This window comes from Raphanus sativus, unplaced genomic scaffold (genome assembly GCF_000801105.2).
Source record: "Raphanus sativus cultivar WK10039 unplaced genomic scaffold, ASM80110v3 Scaffold0255, whole genome shotgun sequence".
NCBI lineage: Eukaryota > Viridiplantae > Streptophyta > Magnoliopsida > Brassicales > Brassicaceae > Raphanus > Raphanus sativus.
Genome location: NW_026615575.1, coordinates 1 through 17,354, shown reverse-complemented (window position 1 = coordinate 17,354; position 17,354 = coordinate 1). Strand labels below are relative to the sequence as shown.

Below are 17,354 nucleotides of genomic sequence, written 5' to 3'. Positions count from 1 at the left end.
AAATGAGTAACTTGAAAAATTATAATACATGTAAACGCTAGAACACCATGTTACTCAATGTACAGGAAATCTAATTCATATTTGTCGAAGTCTCCTACAACGACTCGCACACATACACTTCAAAGAAATACAAATATTCACCCATCACTAACCTGAAAAATCAAATTGGACCATACTAATGACCTTATCCACTATGCATATCTCTATAATAGACCCATGTAAGCGAATGTTTCAGCATCGGTCCACCTTAAAGTGGGTTGTCAAACCTATCCCTTTGGAAACATACTTTTATTTTTTGTCCAGTTGTATAACCTTTTGTCTTCATCTGTAAGAAATAATTTTGCATAATCTGTGTGTACTTTCGTTTGTCATTTCCAAGAATTTCCTAAACTGATTAAAAAAAAGAAGATCTAATCCGCGAAAAAATAGTTTAGAAAAAATCTCAAAGTTTAAATAATTGAAAATGAGATTGCTTAGATAAATAAATAATTACTGTATTAAATATTAATCTAGAAATTAAGAGTAAATCTATCCAATTATTATCCAAATATAAATAAGAACTCAATTATATCATAGCGAGAAAACTATCCACATTTCTCTCTCACTCAAAAAAACCCTAAACCATCTCATTTCTCCACCGCCGCTGTTCAACGGTGGTCACTCACTCTCTCACCCAACCATGGCAACTACCGCGACAGCTTCCTCAGACTCGGGAGAAGGACCAGTGATGGCCCTAATCAACAAACGCCTCCGCGCCCTCCGCAAGAAACTCAACCGAATCGCCCAAATGGAAGAATCCATCTCCCTCGGCAAAACCCTAAACAAGGAGCAGCAAGAAGTCCTCCGCTCCAAACCCTCCGTCCTCGTCCTCATCGACGAGCTCGACAAGCTCCGCTCTCCCCTCTCCTCCGCCGTCTCCGAAGAAATCTCCCTCGCCACCGCCACCGCCGCTCCTCACAACGCTCCTCCTCCCCCCGATCAAACCACCACCACGGAGGAGGAGGAGGCCCCGGCCGTGGCCCCGAAGGAGGAGAAGCTGGAGGATTTAGTGAATCTGTTGTACTTTGGGTCGCTGTTCGACGTGAGGTCGGCGAGCGAGCTAGCTTCGGTTATGATGACGAGGAGGCACGAGAGAGGGTGCTGTTTGGTGTACGATACGGTTACGGATGAGTCCACGGAGGATCTGCTGTGTGATAAAGATCTGGACTTGATCTCGAAGCTGTGGGGGATGATGGTGTCTAGGCCTGCGGATTCGGGTTTGTCTCATGAGAAGGCTTTGGAGCGTTGCGTGGAGCATGCTAAGCTCTGGTTGGCTAACTCTGATCAGAAGATTGCGTCTAACTGTGACGTTTCGTGTAAGAAAGAAAGATGCCGACTTTCGTTTGTTTTTGAGTTTTTGGTTTTAGTTTATTGAGTTTGTGTGTGTTTTCAGATGCTGCGTTGAGAGAGAAAGTGAAGAAGATTATGGGGTCTAATTACTTCACTATTACACCGGAGATGGTTGTGGCGCCGGTTGAAGCAGCGGCGGAAGCTGGTCACTTCGGTTCGTTCCAAGTCGCTGCTGATAATGAGCAAAAGGTTTGCACTTTTGATGTATATGATTCATTGCTCTGTGAGATGCAAAGTGCTAACTTGTTCTGAAGGTTGAGATTAGTGGTCTCTTTTCTTTAGTTGGGGTGAGATTGGAGTTCCATTTGTGGCATGAGAACATCAGTAGGCTAAGTTGTTTGGATAGGATAGAGAAGTGCATCCTGGTTTATAATAAGTTTTGGCTTTGTCAATGTACGCTGGTTTGTTCATGCGAGTGGTGGATTATGAATCGTTACTATATATGTCTTCACTGTAGGGAATGTTTAAGAGATGTTTCTGAGAGTCTCGTTATGTGATGTAGAGAACGTACAATCCGTCCCTTGTGTTGTTTTGAGCAAGACTGATGTTCCCTGTTGGTTTACAGGAAGACGTGTCAAACTTCAAAGTACAAGAATCTGTTGGTAATGATCAATATGAGCAACAAAAGGTAATCCCGGAGCTCTAAAAGTATCTTTTAGATGATTTCTCGAGTCTGAATCTGATGATTTTTCTGTGGGTTTGAAGGATGAGTCAGTAGTGACGGAAGGAGAGGTGGTACAGGGGCAGCAGGAACAAGGCTATACTCAGGTGGAAGGAGGGAGGTCAAAGAGAGATTATCAACAACAACAACAGTATGTGCCTCGTGGATCCCACCAGAACCAGAGAGGTCATAGAGGTGCTAGACGAGGCCATTCCAATGCCCCCCGCGGAGGTCGAGGTGGTGGTGGATACTCGAATGGGAGGTTTGAATCTTATGATAATGCCGGTGGAAACGGGTACCAAAGGAGCTATTACAACAACAGAGGAAGGGGACGTGGTGGTGGTGGTGGTGGAGGAAATGGCCATTCGTACAACAACAACAACAACCACCAAGACTCTAATGTTAGTGTTGCGTCTTAGCTTTGCTACCTCTTTTATGGCTTTTGAGTGCGTGCGGTCTCTCCTTGTTTTCCGCTATAACTCAGCCTTATCTCGGAGTTTGGAACTTTTGTGAATTGCTCTTTTGCTATGTATGAACTTTTGCGGCCATCAGTATGATCATTTTCATCAGTAGGGATCTTATTATACTTGTAGTTTGATTATCTATGTGGTTTCGTTCTAGTCTTCTTTCTTGGATTTGTGAACCGGTCTTTGTACTGGTAGCTTCGGGCATTGTACCAGTATCGCTGAAGCGCTATATCCTCGAAGATATGAGGTTAGATCATTTAATCAACACAGCATCTGCATTGTCACCGCAGATTAAGTTTATTATTGATGGCCAGTGGAATGTTCACCCACTTAGACCCATTGTCACTTACGGTGGATTTTCACTTTCATGTAGAGTTAGGTAGCCAAGGCAAGCAGTAGATAGTATTATCCAAACTGGGCTTGAAGCCTTGAACAAATATACAGATGACCTCGTGCTAATTTAATATATTCTATTTTTTTTTTGAAAAAATATATATATTCTATTTTTACAACCACGAATCCAAATCTTATGTCCAGAATTTTCACATATCTGAAATTAAGTATTTAAACTTCTGGTTTAAAAAGTAACATTTTCTCGGAAGGTGATTTGAATCCTCTTTTTTTTTGTGCAACAGGTGATTTAAATCCAAAATGCATAAAAAACAAACTTTTATAGTACCATTAGACCACTAGCACTTTAGTTGTTTTCATCTAGTTATACCTAAATCTTATCCCCATCTAGGTGGAATGTTCCTTCAGTAAATTAAGCCTTCTCTTAAGTGAATGAAAAAGGAAGATGAGAAATAGCAAGGAATAAATTAAAATTGAACATTTATGGTAATATTATTGCAACTAATATTACAAAAATCAAAATAATTAGTGTGGGAAAATACTTTGCTGCTACAAAGGTAATATTATTGTACATAATATATAGATTATAGATTATATAATAGAAATGAATAATTCCATGCCGTGCCATGCCTAAAAAAGGAATAATTCCATGCCTACACATGATGTGCTGGAGATTGGGTTGCTTTGGAGGTTGGATAGTGTACGGGTTCATGGTATCGTTTTCCAAGTAATTGCTTCTTTTGCAATAGTCCTCCTTATTCCCACGTTTTATTAATATAAAACTTCTATACACTATTTACAGAAATTTCAAAAGCAATGCAATATAAAATTAATTCCTTCGTGTATATCCACAAGCTATGCCCCCCTTCCTCTGCCCATATACTAAAGTCAATAAATACCCAACGGGACTTCTCAAGTTTCTGCAAAATCAAGTTTTTGTTTTATCCTGCAGATTGATCAAATATGAAGGCTGCATGTTATGTTACTCAGGATGTGTCCATGTCGTTGAAATGCATGGTAAGTGATCTTTCTTCGGTTACGATGTCGTTCTCTCTCTTTTGGCTAATTTCATTTGCCTTCTTATTTGTTCTTGCAACGTTCCGTAATACGGAAATAACAGATGCATGCATAATGCATGACCGATCCTTGCTTTAAGTCTCATGCATGAAGCAAGGGCTTTAGGCCATTATGTACAGTCGCCTAACTGAGAGATTAGTCGCTAATCAGAAATTTAAAACGGTATTAACGGAAATATAACTATGTAACTATGCAAGTGTTAGTTTAAAAAAAAATTAATCAGAAATTTAAAACGGTATTAACGGAAATATAACTATGTAACTATGTAAGTGTTAGTTTCAAAAATAAAAACTATGCAAGTGTGATTAGTAGCCCTTTATTGATATGATAATGGTGTGTTTTGCACCCCGAAAAGATGAAAATATAACTATGTAAGTCTTGTCACTTGTCACCCAAGGAAAAATCCTTGCATCACATATTATCACTCTGTCTAGAGAATTCTGTTTTCTTTTTCGCCGAGTAGCCTCACGCGCAAACTCTGTTTGGTATCTCAGGTACAACAGAAAGAAGATGAACGTCAGATACATGAGTACAAAAAGGAACGCAGAAGTGTTTGGTGGGGTTATGAAGTCAATACCTCTTCAGATGATTGCATCGCTGCCATTAACTCCTATTCTCACCAGGTTCGTCTATCTTTTCAACTGTATGCTTATACTTTTGCTACCGTTTCTCTTTTGTGTCAGTGCCGTTTTATTTTATTTTTTTGACACTTTTTGTACGTCTCATGAAGGTTCTTGGCTATGGAAGAGAGAAGAAGGTGATTCTTGAAGCACCGTTGTATGATAAAGATTGTGTTTTGAGCAACGTTTTGGCTGCCCATTACCTTATCTCCTCTGACGTTTCCAGAGCCAAAACCTATGTTAAAGCTGCAGAAACTCATCTTGTAAGCTATATCTTGTTCTCCTTTAGTGTTTATGTTTCATTCCAACTCCAAGTGTAGGAAATATGCTCTATATCTATCATTTGTCTATCATCAGCGATTAGTTTATTGTGGTTTGAGCTCTAAAATTCATCTGGTTTTACTTTTAGGGGAGAGCCACACCGTATGAGAAAGCAGTTTTCAAGGCTGTTAATTACTTGATATCTGACAACATGGACGAAGACGTGGCGTTGGAGTTGCACTTTAAGGTTAGGATGTTTCTTGGCTTCTTGGCTTCTTGTTCTTCGTAGTTCTGCTTGATCTCCAGCAGTTATTCTAACTCTCATGTAAACTCTTTATGGTTTGCAGTTACTGAAAAAGTTTCCCAGAGATTTGCTATCTTGGAAGAGAGTAGAGATACTCTGTTTCTACATGGGTCGACCTGATCTCTCTTTGCCTCTGTTTGAGAAGGTACATCACATGTTGATCAAACTGATTATTACTGCGTGATTTATAACTAAAACCAAGGAATCTTTGCTACAATTATCTGTTGTTTACATCACTTGGTAGATTATACCGGAGAATAGAGACCAAGACTATGCTTATGGTATGCTTGCATTCCCATTATTGGAGCTTGGACATTTAGAAGAAGCTGAAAAAGCTGCTAGGAAAGGATATGAGATCAACAAAAACGACTCTTGGGCTCATCATTGCGTGAGTTCCACGTTTACTACCCTTGTCTTTTGGTAATATTTCCTTTTATCCATACGCAACCTTACATTTTGTATGTTTTGGACAGTTATGTCATGTTCTTCAAACTGAATGTCGTTTCAAGGAAGCAGTAGAGTTCATGGAAGGATGCTCACCTTCATGGGATTCTTGCTCTTCCTTAAGGTATAAAAACTGTTTTCAAATAACTTTAGAAACATCTTCTGATCATCTCTGGAACCACCTACTTGATAAATAAATAAATAAACAAATATTTGAATAGGTATTCGCATAATTGGTGGCATGTAGCTGTTTGTTACTTGGAAGGAGGGTCACCTCTAAGTAAGGTACAAGAAATATATGATCATCAAATGTGTAAAGAGCTGGAGAAAGAAGATGCTGTTGCTACAGATGTAAGTATCCCTTATCATGTTTCTTCCCCTTTTTTTTAAAAAAAGGAACATGGGACTTCCATAAGCAATCTAATGTCTTATACATGTAATATTGAATGTCAGGTCTATATGGATGCTCTTGGTTTGTTGTTACGCTTGGACACACGCGATAAACTAGACGAGTTTTTAGACAGGCTGAAGATCCTTGCAAACTGCTTGACTGATCAAGTAAGTAGTAATTCATCTGTTTTGCCTTGCATTTACTTGCACTTCTTCTAAAAGTTTGCGCGATTACAATTGTTCAGGCAATGTGGTATCAGGAGTGGCTTTTTGATATTACAATAATTTGGGCGTTGAGTAGAGTTGGAAACACTTCACTGGCACATTTATTGCTCGAGGGCCTGAAGTCCCGGTTAGTACTTCTTTCACTTTTGTGACATTAGTCAAATGAAAGTTTTGTTTATTAACTCGTCTAATTCTAACAGAACATCTCATATGAGCAAGAAGAAACAACAGTTGATGCAGAAAGCCATTCAGGTCCGTTCTTATTGATATTGACTTATAACTATGTGACTAGCTAGACCACTTGAGTTCTTTTATCATGTCATAAGATCGTTTCTCTTAATTTAAATCAGCTTGCTGAAGCTGTTAATGAATATGGGAAAGGCAACTACAAAAAAGCTCTACAACTGGTCGGTCCAGACTTTGACGCTGCTGATTATAAGGTAGTGCATGTTCTTGCATTTGTAAGCTATATATTAATTTTCAAAACAATATTTATTGAAGAATATACATGAAAATATCTGGCCTCCTTTTTCTACTCAAACTAGGTGATTGGAGCATCGGATTTACAGATGGATGTTTTTAATGAAATCTGGTACAAAGTGTTGTTACTCAACGGCAAATCTTCTAGTGGTACATTCCCTAAAACACTATTCTTCAGCTTTGTTTTTCGTTTACTCAGCTAACGATCTGCATTTTGAACACTTAATTTGTTGCAGCGATTAAAGTACTGGAGAGGAGAATAAAACAGAGAGATGGTGCTCCTTTCTTGTGGCGTTTGCTGGTATTCCTCACGTCAATATATATGTGCATAATTGTTGATTCAGGATACATTTTTACGTATACATGGAATGATTTGTTTATTATACGGTTTATGAAACGTTGATGTGGTCTAGCAGGAGAAGAGTTACGTTATGGAAGGCAATACAGAAGCTGCCGTAACTGCATGTGAGAAAGCAAAGGCGTTGGAATCTTCGTATTTCAAGTTTGATTGACTGAACCAAAAAAAAAAAACAGCATCGTCATGTCATCCTTTTGACATGCTTTTGCACTTTGTTACAAATAATTTAACTCGTTATGGCCATAGGTCAAATGTAAAAATTGACCTTACATTCTCTGTAAATTGCGGTTTGCCCCAAAGACCCAAGAATAATAGACATATTCTCGTAAGATCAAAGATTCAAATTATTGATATTTAGTTATGTATTGCTTATAAATTGTATAGAAAAATGTAGAGGTTCCATGATCATCTTTTCAGCATGATGCATATTTCTTATCAACTATATACTAACTTTATTTTGCTTCTTCTCAGATTTAACTCCCAAGTTCAAAAGTTATAAAGCATTAGAGCACCTCTAACGCTAAGTTGGCAGGAATTCTTAACAATGTTTTTTAGAAGAAAAAATATTATAATATTCTGTTTTTAAGATTTCTGTCTTCCATAAGTCTTTCGCAGGCCGTAAATAAGTACTGATTCATGCGCAAGTTCGTTACTGTTCGTGGATTCCATTACACGTGACGATACACGATTGGTCAATTTTTTTTTAAAAAAAATATTTTTTAATTCAGACGAAGAAAATAAAAAATAATAAAATATTCCAGAAGTTGTTTTTGGTTATCGAACCGTTGGTTCTGGGTTGCGGATGCTCTTAGAATATTTATAAATTTTAGTCCTGAAACCAAAAGAAATGTTAATATTCTGATATTGGTCTGAAACACATGTTAAAATATAGTTGGTGTCTTGGGATTATCGCCACTGATTCTTCCTCATGATTGGAAGTTTGCAAATCCAGAAACGTAAACATTGTGCATTGAAATCGTGAGACTCGTTACAAACACGCGAAGCAACACGTTCTGAACGCTAACAGAACATTCTAGCCTATATATTGTGCTGACATAGGAATTAAAACGCGGTAAAGTCCGGACAGCAAAGCATGACTTTTCTAGCTTACTTTACATCACTAACCAGTCCCGTGTTCGTATCCGTCCGCTTAACCACAAAAGCCGATACACATATAAATACACAGACCACATCTTCACTTCTTCTTACATATTCCCCACTCATTAGTCTTTCTTTGCTTTTTACAGAAGACGAGCCGCTTCAACCAAAACGATATAGCATCAGAAATGGAGTTTTTCCAGAAAGCTAAAACTATTCGAATCCGTAACAGCCACAACAACAAGTATCTATCAGCAGACGACAACGAAGAAACCGTGACTCAAAACAGAAACGGTTCAACCAAAAACTCTAGCTGGACCGTCGAACCGGTTCGCGATTCATACAATGTAATCCGTCTTAAAAGCTGTTACGGTAAATACCTAACCGCTTCAAACGAGCGGTTCTTGCTCGGAGCTACAGGCAAGAAAGTGTCTCAGTTAAACCCGAGTCCTCTCGACTCGTCTGTTGAGTGGGAACCGGTGAGAGAAGGATCCAAGATCAAGCTCAGGACCAGTTACGGTAACTATCTAAGAGCTCACGGTGGACTTCCTCCGTGGAGAAACTCAGTCACGCACGATCATTTGTCAGCTACTCAGGATTCCATCTCGTGGGATGTTGAAGAGTTCCTGATCAATCCTCAAGTCACGGCGGAGACAGAGCTCACTCCGTCCTCTCTTTCACTGACATCTGATCAAAATGTGAGTACCTTTTTTATAATTTTTTAAGACACCCTCACAATTTTGTTTGAAATTACAATCTTGACACGAGTTTTGATTTTGATCAGTCGGTTGTGTCTCCACCGAAATCGGATGGGAGAACGATATACTACCACGTCGCTGACGAGGAAGGACACGTGGAGGACGAATCAACCGTTGGATATGCTTTCACGTTTAAAGGAAACAGCGTGGCGGAGCTGACTCGGACGCTGCGAGAAGAAACGTGCTTGGAGGATGCTGTGGTGTGCACTCGCAGTCCAGTAGACGGCAGCAAGCTGTTTCCCCTTCGTTTGCAACTTCCTCCTAACAATGGAACGTTGCATGTCGTTTTAGTACCTTCCTGTGCTAGCCTCTAGACGTGAGTACATATTATTATTATATACCATATTGTTGTAGTGTTTTCCTAATAAGTAGTTGCAATCATTTTTATCTGCTTGAAGCTCTCTCATAATGTTTAGTTAATGAACATTTGTCTTGTTGGTTAAGTTTTCCAGTGGCAAAAGAGTTTTGCGGATACATTGCAAACCAAATACTAGAGAGCAAAGACATTAGCTAGTAGTGAGTGATTGTCTTATTGTAACTTGTAAGGTGAGTGATTGGTGAAGCATTATGATATGAACCTTGTAAAACAGTCTAGAAGATAATCAGAGTTGGTAGTTGGTACAAGATTCATGGTACTTGAGCATTGCTTGCTCTTTAGTAAAGAGTTGATATACAAAAAACAATAAAAGTTTTGATAATATAAAATACATAAATACATTATATTCGGGGATGCAGATCGATTTTTTTTGTTGTTGCTGTTGTAAATAAGCAATTTCTTTGTAAAATAACATTTGGATTTTATGAGTTAATTTGCGTGAGCATGCATTCGCATTGCTGTTGTTGTTTTATATACATCACAGACTCACAGTTACTAGTAAATGAAAATGAGTATCTTTTTTTTTTTTTGACGAAGTAAAATGAGTAACTTGAAAAATTATAATACATGTAAACGCTAGAACACCATGTTACTCAATGTACAGGAAATCTAATTCATATTTGTCGAAGTCTCCTACAACGACTCGCACACATACACTTCAAAGAAATACAAATATTCACCCATCACTAACCTGAAAAATCAAATTGGACCATACTAATGACCTTATCCACTATGCATATCTCTATAATAGACCCATGTAAGCGAATGTTTCAGCATCGGTCCACCTTAAAGTGGGTTGTCAAACCTATCCCTTTGGAAACATACTTTTATTTTTTGTCCAGTTGTATAACCTTTTGTCTTCATCTGTAAGAAATAATTTTGCATAATCTGTGTGTACTTTCGTTTGTCATTTCCAAGAATTTCCTAAACTGATTAAAAAAAAGAAGATCTAATCCGCGAAAAAATAGTTTAGAAAAAATCTCAAAGTTTAAATAATTGAAAATGAGATTGCTTAGATAAATAAATAATTACTGTATTAAATATTAATCTAGAAATTAAGAGTAAATCTATCCAATTATTATCCAAATATAAATAAGAACTCAATTATATCATAGCGAGAAAACTATCCACATTTCTCTCTCACTCAAAAAAACCCTAAACCATCTCATTTCTCCACCGCCGCTGTTCAACGGTGGTCACTCACTCTCTCACCCAACCATGGCAACTACCGCGACAGCTTCCTCAGACTCGGGAGAAGGACCAGTGATGGCCCTAATCAACAAACGCCTCCGCGCCCTCCGCAAGAAACTCAACCGAATCGCCCAAATGGAAGAATCCATCTCCCTCGGCAAAACCCTAAACAAGGAGCAGCAAGAAGTCCTCCGCTCCAAACCCTCCGTCCTCGTCCTCATCGACGAGCTCGACAAGCTCCGCTCTCCCCTCTCCTCCGCCGTCTCCGAAGAAATCTCCCTCGCCACCGCCACCGCCGCTCCTCACAACGCTCCTCCTCCCCCCGATCAAACCACCACCACGGAGGAGGAGGAGGCCCCGGCCGTGGCCCCGAAGGAGGAGAAGCTGGAGGATTTAGTGAATCTGTTGTACTTTGGGTCGCTGTTCGACGTGAGGTCGGCGAGCGAGCTAGCTTCGGTTATGATGACGAGGAGGCACGAGAGAGGGTGCTGTTTGGTGTACGATACGGTTACGGATGAGTCCACGGAGGATCTGCTGTGTGATAAAGATCTGGACTTGATCTCGAAGCTGTGGGGGATGATGGTGTCTAGGCCTGCGGATTCGGGTTTGTCTCATGAGAAGGCTTTGGAGCGTTGCGTGGAGCATGCTAAGCTCTGGTTGGCTAACTCTGATCAGAAGATTGCGTCTAACTGTGACGTTTCGTGTAAGAAAGAAAGATGCCGACTTTCGTTTGTTTTTGAGTTTTTGGTTTTAGTTTATTGAGTTTGTGTGTGTTTTCAGATGCTGCGTTGAGAGAGAAAGTGAAGAAGATTATGGGGTCTAATTACTTCACTATTACACCGGAGATGGTTGTGGCGCCGGTTGAAGCAGCGGCGGAAGCTGGTCACTTCGGTTCGTTCCAAGTCGCTGCTGATAATGAGCAAAAGGTTTGCACTTTTGATGTATATGATTCATTGCTCTGTGAGATGCAAAGTGCTAACTTGTTCTGAAGGTTGAGATTAGTGGTCTCTTTTCTTTAGTTGGGGTGAGATTGGAGTTCCATTTGTGGCATGAGAACATCAGTAGGCTAAGTTGTTTGGATAGGATAGAGAAGTGCATCCTGGTTTATAATAAGTTTTGGCTTTGTCAATGTACGCTGGTTTGTTCATGCGAGTGGTGGATTATGAATCGTTACTATATATGTCTTCACTGTAGGGAATGTTTAAGAGATGTTTCTGAGAGTCTCGTTATGTGATGTAGAGAACGTACAATCCGTCCCTTGTGTTGTTTTGAGCAAGACTGATGTTCCCTGTTGGTTTACAGGAAGACGTGTCAAACTTCAAAGTACAAGAATCTGTTGGTAATGATCAATATGAGCAACAAAAGGTAATCCCGGAGCTCTAAAAGTATCTTTTAGATGATTTCTCGAGTCTGAATCTGATGATTTTTCTGTGGGTTTGAAGGATGAGTCAGTAGTGACGGAAGGAGAGGTGGTACAGGGGCAGCAGGAACAAGGCTATACTCAGGTGGAAGGAGGGAGGTCAAAGAGAGATTATCAACAACAACAACAGTATGTGCCTCGTGGATCCCACCAGAACCAGAGAGGTCATAGAGGTGCTAGACGAGGCCATTCCAATGCCCCCCGCGGAGGTCGAGGTGGTGGTGGATACTCGAATGGGAGGTTTGAATCTTATGATAATGCCGGTGGAAACGGGTACCAAAGGAGCTATTACAACAACAGAGGAAGGGGACGTGGTGGTGGTGGTGGTGGAGGAAATGGCCATTCGTACAACAACAACAACAACCACCAAGACTCTAATGTTAGTGTTGCGTCTTAGCTTTGCTACCTCTTTTATGGCTTTTGAGTGCGTGCGGTCTCTCCTTGTTTTCCGCTATAACTCAGCCTTATCTCGGAGTTTGGAACTTTTGTGAATTGCTCTTTTGCTATGTATGAACTTTTGCGGCCATCAGTATGATCATTTTCATCAGTAGGGATCTTATTATACTTGTAGTTTGATTATCTATGTGGTTTCGTTCTAGTCTTCTTTCTTGGATTTGTGAACCGGTCTTTGTACTGGTAGCTTCGGGCATTGTACCAGTATCGCTGAAGCGCTATATCCTCGAAGATATGAGGTTAGATCATTTAATCAACACAGCATCTGCATTGTCACCGCAGATTAAGTTTATTATTGATGGCCAGTGGAATGTTCACCCACTTAGACCCATTGTCACTTACGGTGGATTTTCACTTTCATGTAGAGTTAGGTAGCCAAGGCAAGCAGTAGATAGTTTTTTTTTTTATATCTTTTACTAAACAATAAAGTAAGGAAAATCTGTATATCTCAAATTTTCCATCATTTGAAATGATACAACACCCATTATGTTTCCTCTGACGAGAATCATGCAAATAATTGAATTCTTGCACTGATAATGGTTACAAACTTTAGATTATAATACATCTATATTCTATGATGATGTTGGTGAAGAAGAAGAAAGCTGCTGTTGTTTTCGCCTTACTACATAGGTAAAACCACTTCCGCAATATACTTTGATATCTTTCGCATGCATGTCTATACTTCCTAGGCTCACCAGTTGAGGATTGTTCTGATCATTGGTGTCTCCAAGACCTAGCTGGCCATGCTCACCCCATCCCCATGTCTGAACTTCTCCACTCTCTGCAATGCATATTCACAGGTTGTTTTTTTTAACTCAGAAAGTCTGTATAAACAAAGAGATGAAATGTCCCCCTCCCTCCTCATTTACCTGTTACAGCAGCAGAATGCTCTGCTCCTGCTGCAATTTGCAGAACTTCAACTCCATCAAAACCGGGAACTTTCTCCAAGAGAGTTTCAGAGGAATCTTCTCGCAGCTGTTGCTTCTCCGATTGTTTATTAAGAGTGTTACCAAGCTTGAACACTTTGCCATCAACTGTTTCAACAAGTCCCATAACACAGAGGAATGAGTTCAGTGAGAGCTAATGGAAGTTACTGATGCATCAACAATAGAAATTACCGGTTAGAAGTAAAGCATGATTCCATCCTAAAGCAACTTCTCTGAAAGATTGAGATGAATGCAAACACTTAGGGGTTTGAACATCAGGGCTACCACAGAATCCTCTTCCCCAAGTGTACAACTGTCCATCAGCTGGTCAAGCACATCAGAAGACCCCGGTTTAACAAATATATGAGACTTGAGAGAGACTTTTAAGGATTAACCAACCAGATATAGCTGCACTGTGATCTCCATTTGCTGCTATACGAACAACCTCAACATCTTCTAGTCCAGAGACAACACATGGGAGATTAACTGATTTTTTTGTGTCTGATGAGACGCCAAGCTGTCCTCGTTTTCCAGATCCGAATCCGCAAACTTGATTCCCTGAAGAACGCAAAGATAAATCAAACGGAGAAACATTTTTTCTTGCAAAACCGGTGAATCAGATGTTTGTTTTTACCTGCGAACAAGACAAGTGAATGCCGCATACCACAAGCTACCATCTTCACACACTTATCAACAAAGTAAGAGACTTTCGCTGGAGAGGTAAGTGACATGTTATCACCATGACCAAGCTGACCAAACGAACCATTCCCACATGTAAAAAGGCAACCAGAATCTACAATCACACAAAAAAGGGAGATCAATCAATCTCTTTTTGTCTCCTAAGCAGAGTTACAAAACATCATTTTTTAAAAAGTTAAACCTGAAACAAAAGCAGAGTGGCTCCATCCGGCTGAAGCTTGAGATATAACATAGTCGTCGTCGTCGTGGAAGAAAGAGAGTGGCTTTGGAAGATAAGTGTTGAGGTTGTCCCCATGTCCTAATTGACCAGAGTTTCCTCTTCCCCATGTGAACACCTTACCACCTGCAAGAGATAAAGGAGCAGACTTTATATATAAAAGTTAGTCAATTTGACATTCCTTAAATCGGAGTCTAACCAGAAGTCAAGGCGATGACGTGAGCGCCGCCGCAGGCGAGCATCGATATAGAAGGAAGTGACGTCAGCGAGAGAAGCTGAGGGAGATGCTCGTCTTGCAGCTTGGCAGTCCCTAACTGGCCGTCCGTACCTGCCCCCCAGCTCCATACTTCTTGCTCTTCTTCGTCCTGAGCTGGAGTCCTGTTGAGTTCGGCCATTTCTTTGACGGAGGAACCTGGGTCTCTTTGAATTGATGGTTTTGGTCGGAAAGACAGTGATTGAGAGAAATCTCGTTACTGGCCTGCTTTTGTCGTTTAGCAATTGACTTAACGACTAAACTTGAACCAAACTGCCTGAAGTGATTAGGTTTTTGTCTGAAGTAAAATTGATTTCAAAGGACCTGATATATTAACTAATGTATTTTGAGCCAAAAAAATAAAAAAAATAATAATTAATGTATAACAACGCACATTATTTCACGCTTAATTACCAATATTTTAATATTTTATGATAAATAAATTGATGTATAAAATAAGTTAAATTTTAGTTTAGTTAATTAACACGCCATAGTTATGCAAAATTATCAATCGTACTAATTAAAAATTATTCTGTTATTTTAATTATGTAGATTTTAAATTATTTCATAACTTAATTATATTTTCTGCCATTCCACGATTATACATTATTGTTACCGATCGGAATCAAGGTCACAAGCTCACTCATACATAAACACACAAATACATGCACACATTTGGCATACTACTGAGCCCAGCAAGACAAGTCTTGTTTTACACTGGTGCTGTGAAACGGGTACTTTCCATTATGTTGCTGGCGTTATCAAGCTCAAAGGCTTCACGTCTATGAAACTCTTTAATCTGTATCACCAAGAAGATGAGCAATGGCTGGTTAATATAAAACAGCGTGAAAAGCTTATTTATTTAATAAGTTTCGTTTCAATTTTCATTACCTCATCAAACGGCACATCTTTGAACTGTGGAAGAACTAGACGTTGAGTAAACTCAATGTAAGAAGCCGGGATTGTTTCAGTTACTCCCTCAGCAAATTCAACCGCAAGTTTGTCCGACATCGACGAGACTTGTAACAGTAGACCATCTTGATTCACTGAAATAATATTTTTCATTCCAATTAAATATTGGTTAATATAATAAAAAGCCATGTTCATAAGGATAATAAGTAAAACAAACCTTTGATAACTCCCCCGTCAGTGTTAAGTTTGAATTCCTTTTCTTCAAGATACTGTTTGATGAACTTAATGTCACTGAACTTGTGTTTGAATCGATGAACCGAAAATGCAAGATGGTTCATTGTGTAGCCGTTGATAAGCGTCCATGCCGCAAATTCGTTTTCTCTTTACCATTCACACAAATATATACAATTCAGAAGTGTTAACTGTAAAAAGATATTTGGTTATTGATTAGAAAGTTATAACATATACTTTGCGAGTTGCTTGAAGTCGGTCCATGTAGGCTTCTCCCATATTAAGGACCCCAAAGTACTTGACAGAACCGCTTGCTTACCACCTTCTGGTTTCAAGTACTTTCTTATTATCCCCTAATTAAACCATAAATTAGGACAAAATATCAAGGATTGATATCTCAAAACATATAATAACAATATTAGGCAAGAGATACATTAATTAATACCTGTGATTCAGGGCTTAGTTGGTCCAGAAGAACCTCAGCTATAACGATTCGTGGCAAGGGGCCGTTGGTTAGACCGTGACCGTCATGAGGGACGTGAACATCCGGAGGAGAAAACCATTTAACTTTTGATTTGTTCTTTGAAAATTCAAGTTCGCCTCCAATTTTGTATCCATAATCCATGAAAAAACTCGACAAGGAATCTATTCCATAACCATCTACCTAAAAATAAGAATACCCCCAAAGAGTAAAGATCAATTTTTTTTTCTAAAAAAAATAAAGATCAATTTGCACAACTAGTTTCACCAAATCTACAAGAGTAAAAGTTATACCTTAAATGTCCTGAAAGTGAAGTGATCGTAGCATATCTTTTCGTTGTCCATCGACTGAACTAGTTCCCATATCGTCTTCACTGTCGGATTCTTCATCAAATACGTTTTCAGTATACTTTCAAGAACATTCCGGAGAAACGTTTCACTTCCTCCCTGATTACACACCAAAATAATGAATTTATCGTGATGATATAAATTGATCTGGATTTTGCAAATTAGAAGAAAAAAATATTAGAGAAAGAACCTTGAACGATGAAGCGTGAGGCAAGTTGAGAGAACCCATTCAGGAGGATCTTCGAGCTACGCAAGTATTTTTTACCACAAGTTGCAATTCGCAGAAGAGTGGAAATAAGCCAACGATGACAGTGTATCAAAACCACTGTCATTTAAATTGAATTTTATAAAGATAGTGGACGACAGAATCGTATCACGGTCGATTTGTTTTCTTTTCTCAAATATTAAAAAAGTTTTCCTTTCCTTGTCTTTTTTCAATAATAAAAAATGTTCTATAGTACACATTAACTGTAAAAACCACGATCGATTTGTTTTATTCTCTGAGTTGCAAAAAACCCTGGAACTGTATATAAAATATGATGACTAGATAAATCACTGAAACCATAATTTATCTCAACTTGGTTTTTATTGCCCACTCACATCACATGGGCAGGTAACACTAATCCTCCACATCAACTTTATTTTATTTGCTTCAAAGGTCCAAAAAAGTGGACACAACACATGCCCCTGTCAATAAACATACTCCAAGCTCAAGTAATATTCCCAAAGTACAAACCAACATAGTTTAGGGGGAGGAGAGACAAACCAAGCCAACGAATATAAATATAAGAGAGCCCTTCTTAATAGATTAGATGTATCATTGACAGAGCTGAGGGCTAACCACAAAGCTAACAACCCCAAAACGTTATACACATTTTGCAAACTCAAAAGTTGATGAGAACACTGGTGGCGTGATAACCAGATAGTATAATTGGTGTGGCTCTCCACCTGGACGCGTCCTCTTC

General features: G+C 39.2%; 6 protein-coding genes across 8 annotated transcripts; 4 read left to right on the top strand and 2 right to left on the bottom strand.

The window, feature by feature from the left end:
* Nucleotides 1-573: 573 nt before the first annotated feature.
* On the top strand, nucleotides 574-2,619 carry LOC130501685 (uncharacterized). The gene is made up of 4 exons (XM_056996516.1): nucleotides 574-1,355; nucleotides 1,433-1,578; nucleotides 1,955-2,017; nucleotides 2,095-2,619. Exons 1-4 carry the CDS (start codon nucleotides 680-682, stop codon nucleotides 2,467-2,469), a joined length of 1,260 nt encoding a protein of 419 aa, XP_056852496.1. The 5' UTR covers nucleotides 574-679; the 3' UTR covers nucleotides 2,470-2,619.
* A 1,084-nt stretch (nucleotides 2,620-3,703) lies between these two features.
* Nucleotides 3,704-7,363, top strand: LOC130501683 (uncharacterized). Of its 2 annotated transcripts, none has more exons than XM_056996513.1 (15): nucleotides 3,704-3,885; nucleotides 4,440-4,568; nucleotides 4,676-4,828; nucleotides 4,975-5,073; nucleotides 5,174-5,275; nucleotides 5,375-5,518; nucleotides 5,604-5,698; nucleotides 5,796-5,925; nucleotides 6,028-6,132; nucleotides 6,210-6,316; nucleotides 6,390-6,441; nucleotides 6,540-6,629; nucleotides 6,735-6,819; nucleotides 6,906-6,970; nucleotides 7,083-7,363. In XM_056996513.1, exons 1-15 carry the CDS (start codon nucleotides 3,832-3,834, stop codon nucleotides 7,179-7,181), a joined length of 1,509 nt encoding a protein of 502 aa, XP_056852493.1. In that variant the 5' UTR covers nucleotides 3,704-3,831; the 3' UTR covers nucleotides 7,182-7,363. The 2 variants fall into 2 exon arrangements, with proteins under 2 accessions (XP_056852493.1, XP_056852494.1); XM_056996514.1 differs by having other exon boundaries at nucleotides 3,706-3,885; nucleotides 7,086-7,363.
* A 148-nt stretch (nucleotides 7,364-7,511) lies between these two features.
* On the top strand, nucleotides 7,512-9,733 carry LOC130501687 (uncharacterized). Of its 2 annotated transcripts, none has more exons than XM_056996519.1 (3): nucleotides 7,512-8,823; nucleotides 8,910-9,199; nucleotides 9,336-9,733. In XM_056996519.1, exons 1-2 carry the CDS (start codon nucleotides 8,314-8,316, stop codon nucleotides 9,195-9,197), a joined length of 798 nt encoding a protein of 265 aa, XP_056852499.1. In that variant the 5' UTR covers nucleotides 7,512-8,313; the 3' UTR covers nucleotides 9,198-9,199; nucleotides 9,336-9,733. The 2 variants fall into 2 exon arrangements, with proteins under 2 accessions (XP_056852499.1, XP_056852498.1); XM_056996518.1 differs by having other exon boundaries at nucleotides 9,328-9,733.
* A 638-nt stretch (nucleotides 9,734-10,371) lies between these two features.
* Nucleotides 10,372-12,417, top strand: LOC130501684 (uncharacterized). The gene is made up of 4 exons (XM_056996515.1): nucleotides 10,372-11,153; nucleotides 11,231-11,376; nucleotides 11,753-11,815; nucleotides 11,893-12,417. The coding sequence occupies exons 1-4, from the start codon at nucleotides 10,478-10,480 to the stop codon at nucleotides 12,265-12,267; spliced, it is 1,260 nt and encodes a 419-aa protein (XP_056852495.1). The 5' UTR covers nucleotides 10,372-10,477; the 3' UTR covers nucleotides 12,268-12,417.
* A 298-nt stretch (nucleotides 12,418-12,715) lies between these two features.
* Nucleotides 12,716-14,664, bottom strand: LOC130501686 (ultraviolet-B receptor UVR8-like). The gene is made up of 7 exons (XM_056996517.1): nucleotides 14,365-14,664; nucleotides 14,130-14,291; nucleotides 13,884-14,042; nucleotides 13,649-13,807; nucleotides 13,442-13,573; nucleotides 13,193-13,357; nucleotides 12,716-13,104 (listed from the first exon to the last, which is right to left on the bottom strand). The coding sequence occupies exons 1-7, from the start codon at nucleotides 14,558-14,560 to the stop codon at nucleotides 12,896-12,898; spliced, it is 1,182 nt and encodes a 393-aa protein (XP_056852497.1). The 5' UTR covers nucleotides 14,561-14,664; the 3' UTR covers nucleotides 12,716-12,895.
* A 314-nt stretch (nucleotides 14,665-14,978) lies between these two features.
* LOC130501689 (uncharacterized) lies at nucleotides 14,979-16,734 on the bottom strand. The gene is made up of 7 exons (XM_056996523.1): nucleotides 16,580-16,734; nucleotides 16,336-16,488; nucleotides 16,007-16,225; nucleotides 15,799-15,914; nucleotides 15,548-15,711; nucleotides 15,310-15,464; nucleotides 14,979-15,217 (listed from the first exon to the last, which is right to left on the bottom strand). The coding sequence occupies exons 1-7, from the start codon at nucleotides 16,616-16,618 to the stop codon at nucleotides 15,131-15,133; spliced, it is 933 nt and encodes a 310-aa protein (XP_056852503.1). The 5' UTR covers nucleotides 16,619-16,734; the 3' UTR covers nucleotides 14,979-15,130.
* Between the last annotated feature and the right edge of the window lie 620 nt (nucleotides 16,735-17,354).

Bases quoted from the DNA above. Each gene is read 5' to 3' on its own strand.
- LOC130501685 (XM_056996516.1), top strand. From the start codon at position 680: ATGGCAACTACCGCGACAGCTTCCTCAGACTCGGGAGAAGGACCAGTG. The intron at 1,356-1,432 runs GTAAGAAAGAAA...GTGTGTTTTCAG, and splicing joins GTCTAACTGTGACGTTTCGT to ATGCTGCGTTGAGAGAGAAA. The intron at 1,579-1,954 runs GTTTGCACTTTT...GTTGGTTTACAG, and splicing joins CTGCTGATAATGAGCAAAAG to GAAGACGTGTCAAACTTCAA.
- LOC130501683 (XM_056996513.1), top strand. From the start codon at position 3,832: ATGAAGGCTGCATGTTATGTTACTCAGGATGTGTCCATGTCGTTGAAA. The intron at 4,569-4,675 runs GTTCGTCTATCT...CGTCTCATGAAG, and splicing joins TTAACTCCTATTCTCACCAG to GTTCTTGGCTATGGAAGAGA. The intron at 4,829-4,974 runs GTAAGCTATATC...TTTTACTTTTAG, and splicing joins AAGCTGCAGAAACTCATCTT to GGGAGAGCCACACCGTATGA.
- LOC130501687 (XM_056996519.1), top strand. From the start codon at position 8,314: ATGGAGTTTTTCCAGAAAGCTAAAACTATTCGAATCCGTAACAGCCAC. The intron at 8,824-8,909 runs GTGAGTACCTTT...GATTTTGATCAG, and splicing joins CACTGACATCTGATCAAAAT to TCGGTTGTGTCTCCACCGAA.
- LOC130501684 (XM_056996515.1), top strand. From the start codon at position 10,478: ATGGCAACTACCGCGACAGCTTCCTCAGACTCGGGAGAAGGACCAGTG. The intron at 11,377-11,752 runs GTTTGCACTTTT...GTTGGTTTACAG, and splicing joins CTGCTGATAATGAGCAAAAG to GAAGACGTGTCAAACTTCAA. The intron at 11,816-11,892 runs GTAATCCCGGAG...GTGGGTTTGAAG, and splicing joins ATCAATATGAGCAACAAAAG to GATGAGTCAGTAGTGACGGA.
- LOC130501686 (XM_056996517.1), bottom strand. From the start codon at position 14,560: ATGGCCGAACTCAACAGGACTCCAGCTCAGGACGAAGAAGAGCAAGAA. The intron at 14,292-14,364 runs GTTAGACTCCGA...TATCTCTTGCAG, and splicing joins CGTCATCGCCTTGACTTCTG to GTGGTAAGGTGTTCACATGG. The intron at 13,358-13,441 runs GTAATTTCTATT...TTGTTGAAACAG, and splicing joins TCATGCTTTACTTCTAACCG to TTGATGGCAAAGTGTTCAAG.
- LOC130501689 (XM_056996523.1), bottom strand. From the start codon at position 16,618: ATGGGTTCTCTCAACTTGCCTCACGCTTCATCGTTCAAG. The intron at 16,489-16,579 runs GTTCTTTCTCTA...GTGTGTAATCAG, and splicing joins CTCACGCTTCATCGTTCAAG to GGAGGAAGTGAAACGTTTCT. The intron at 15,465-15,547 runs GTTTGTTTTACT...ATATTATTTCAG, and splicing joins TGACGGGGGAGTTATCAAAG to TGAATCAAGATGGTCTACTG.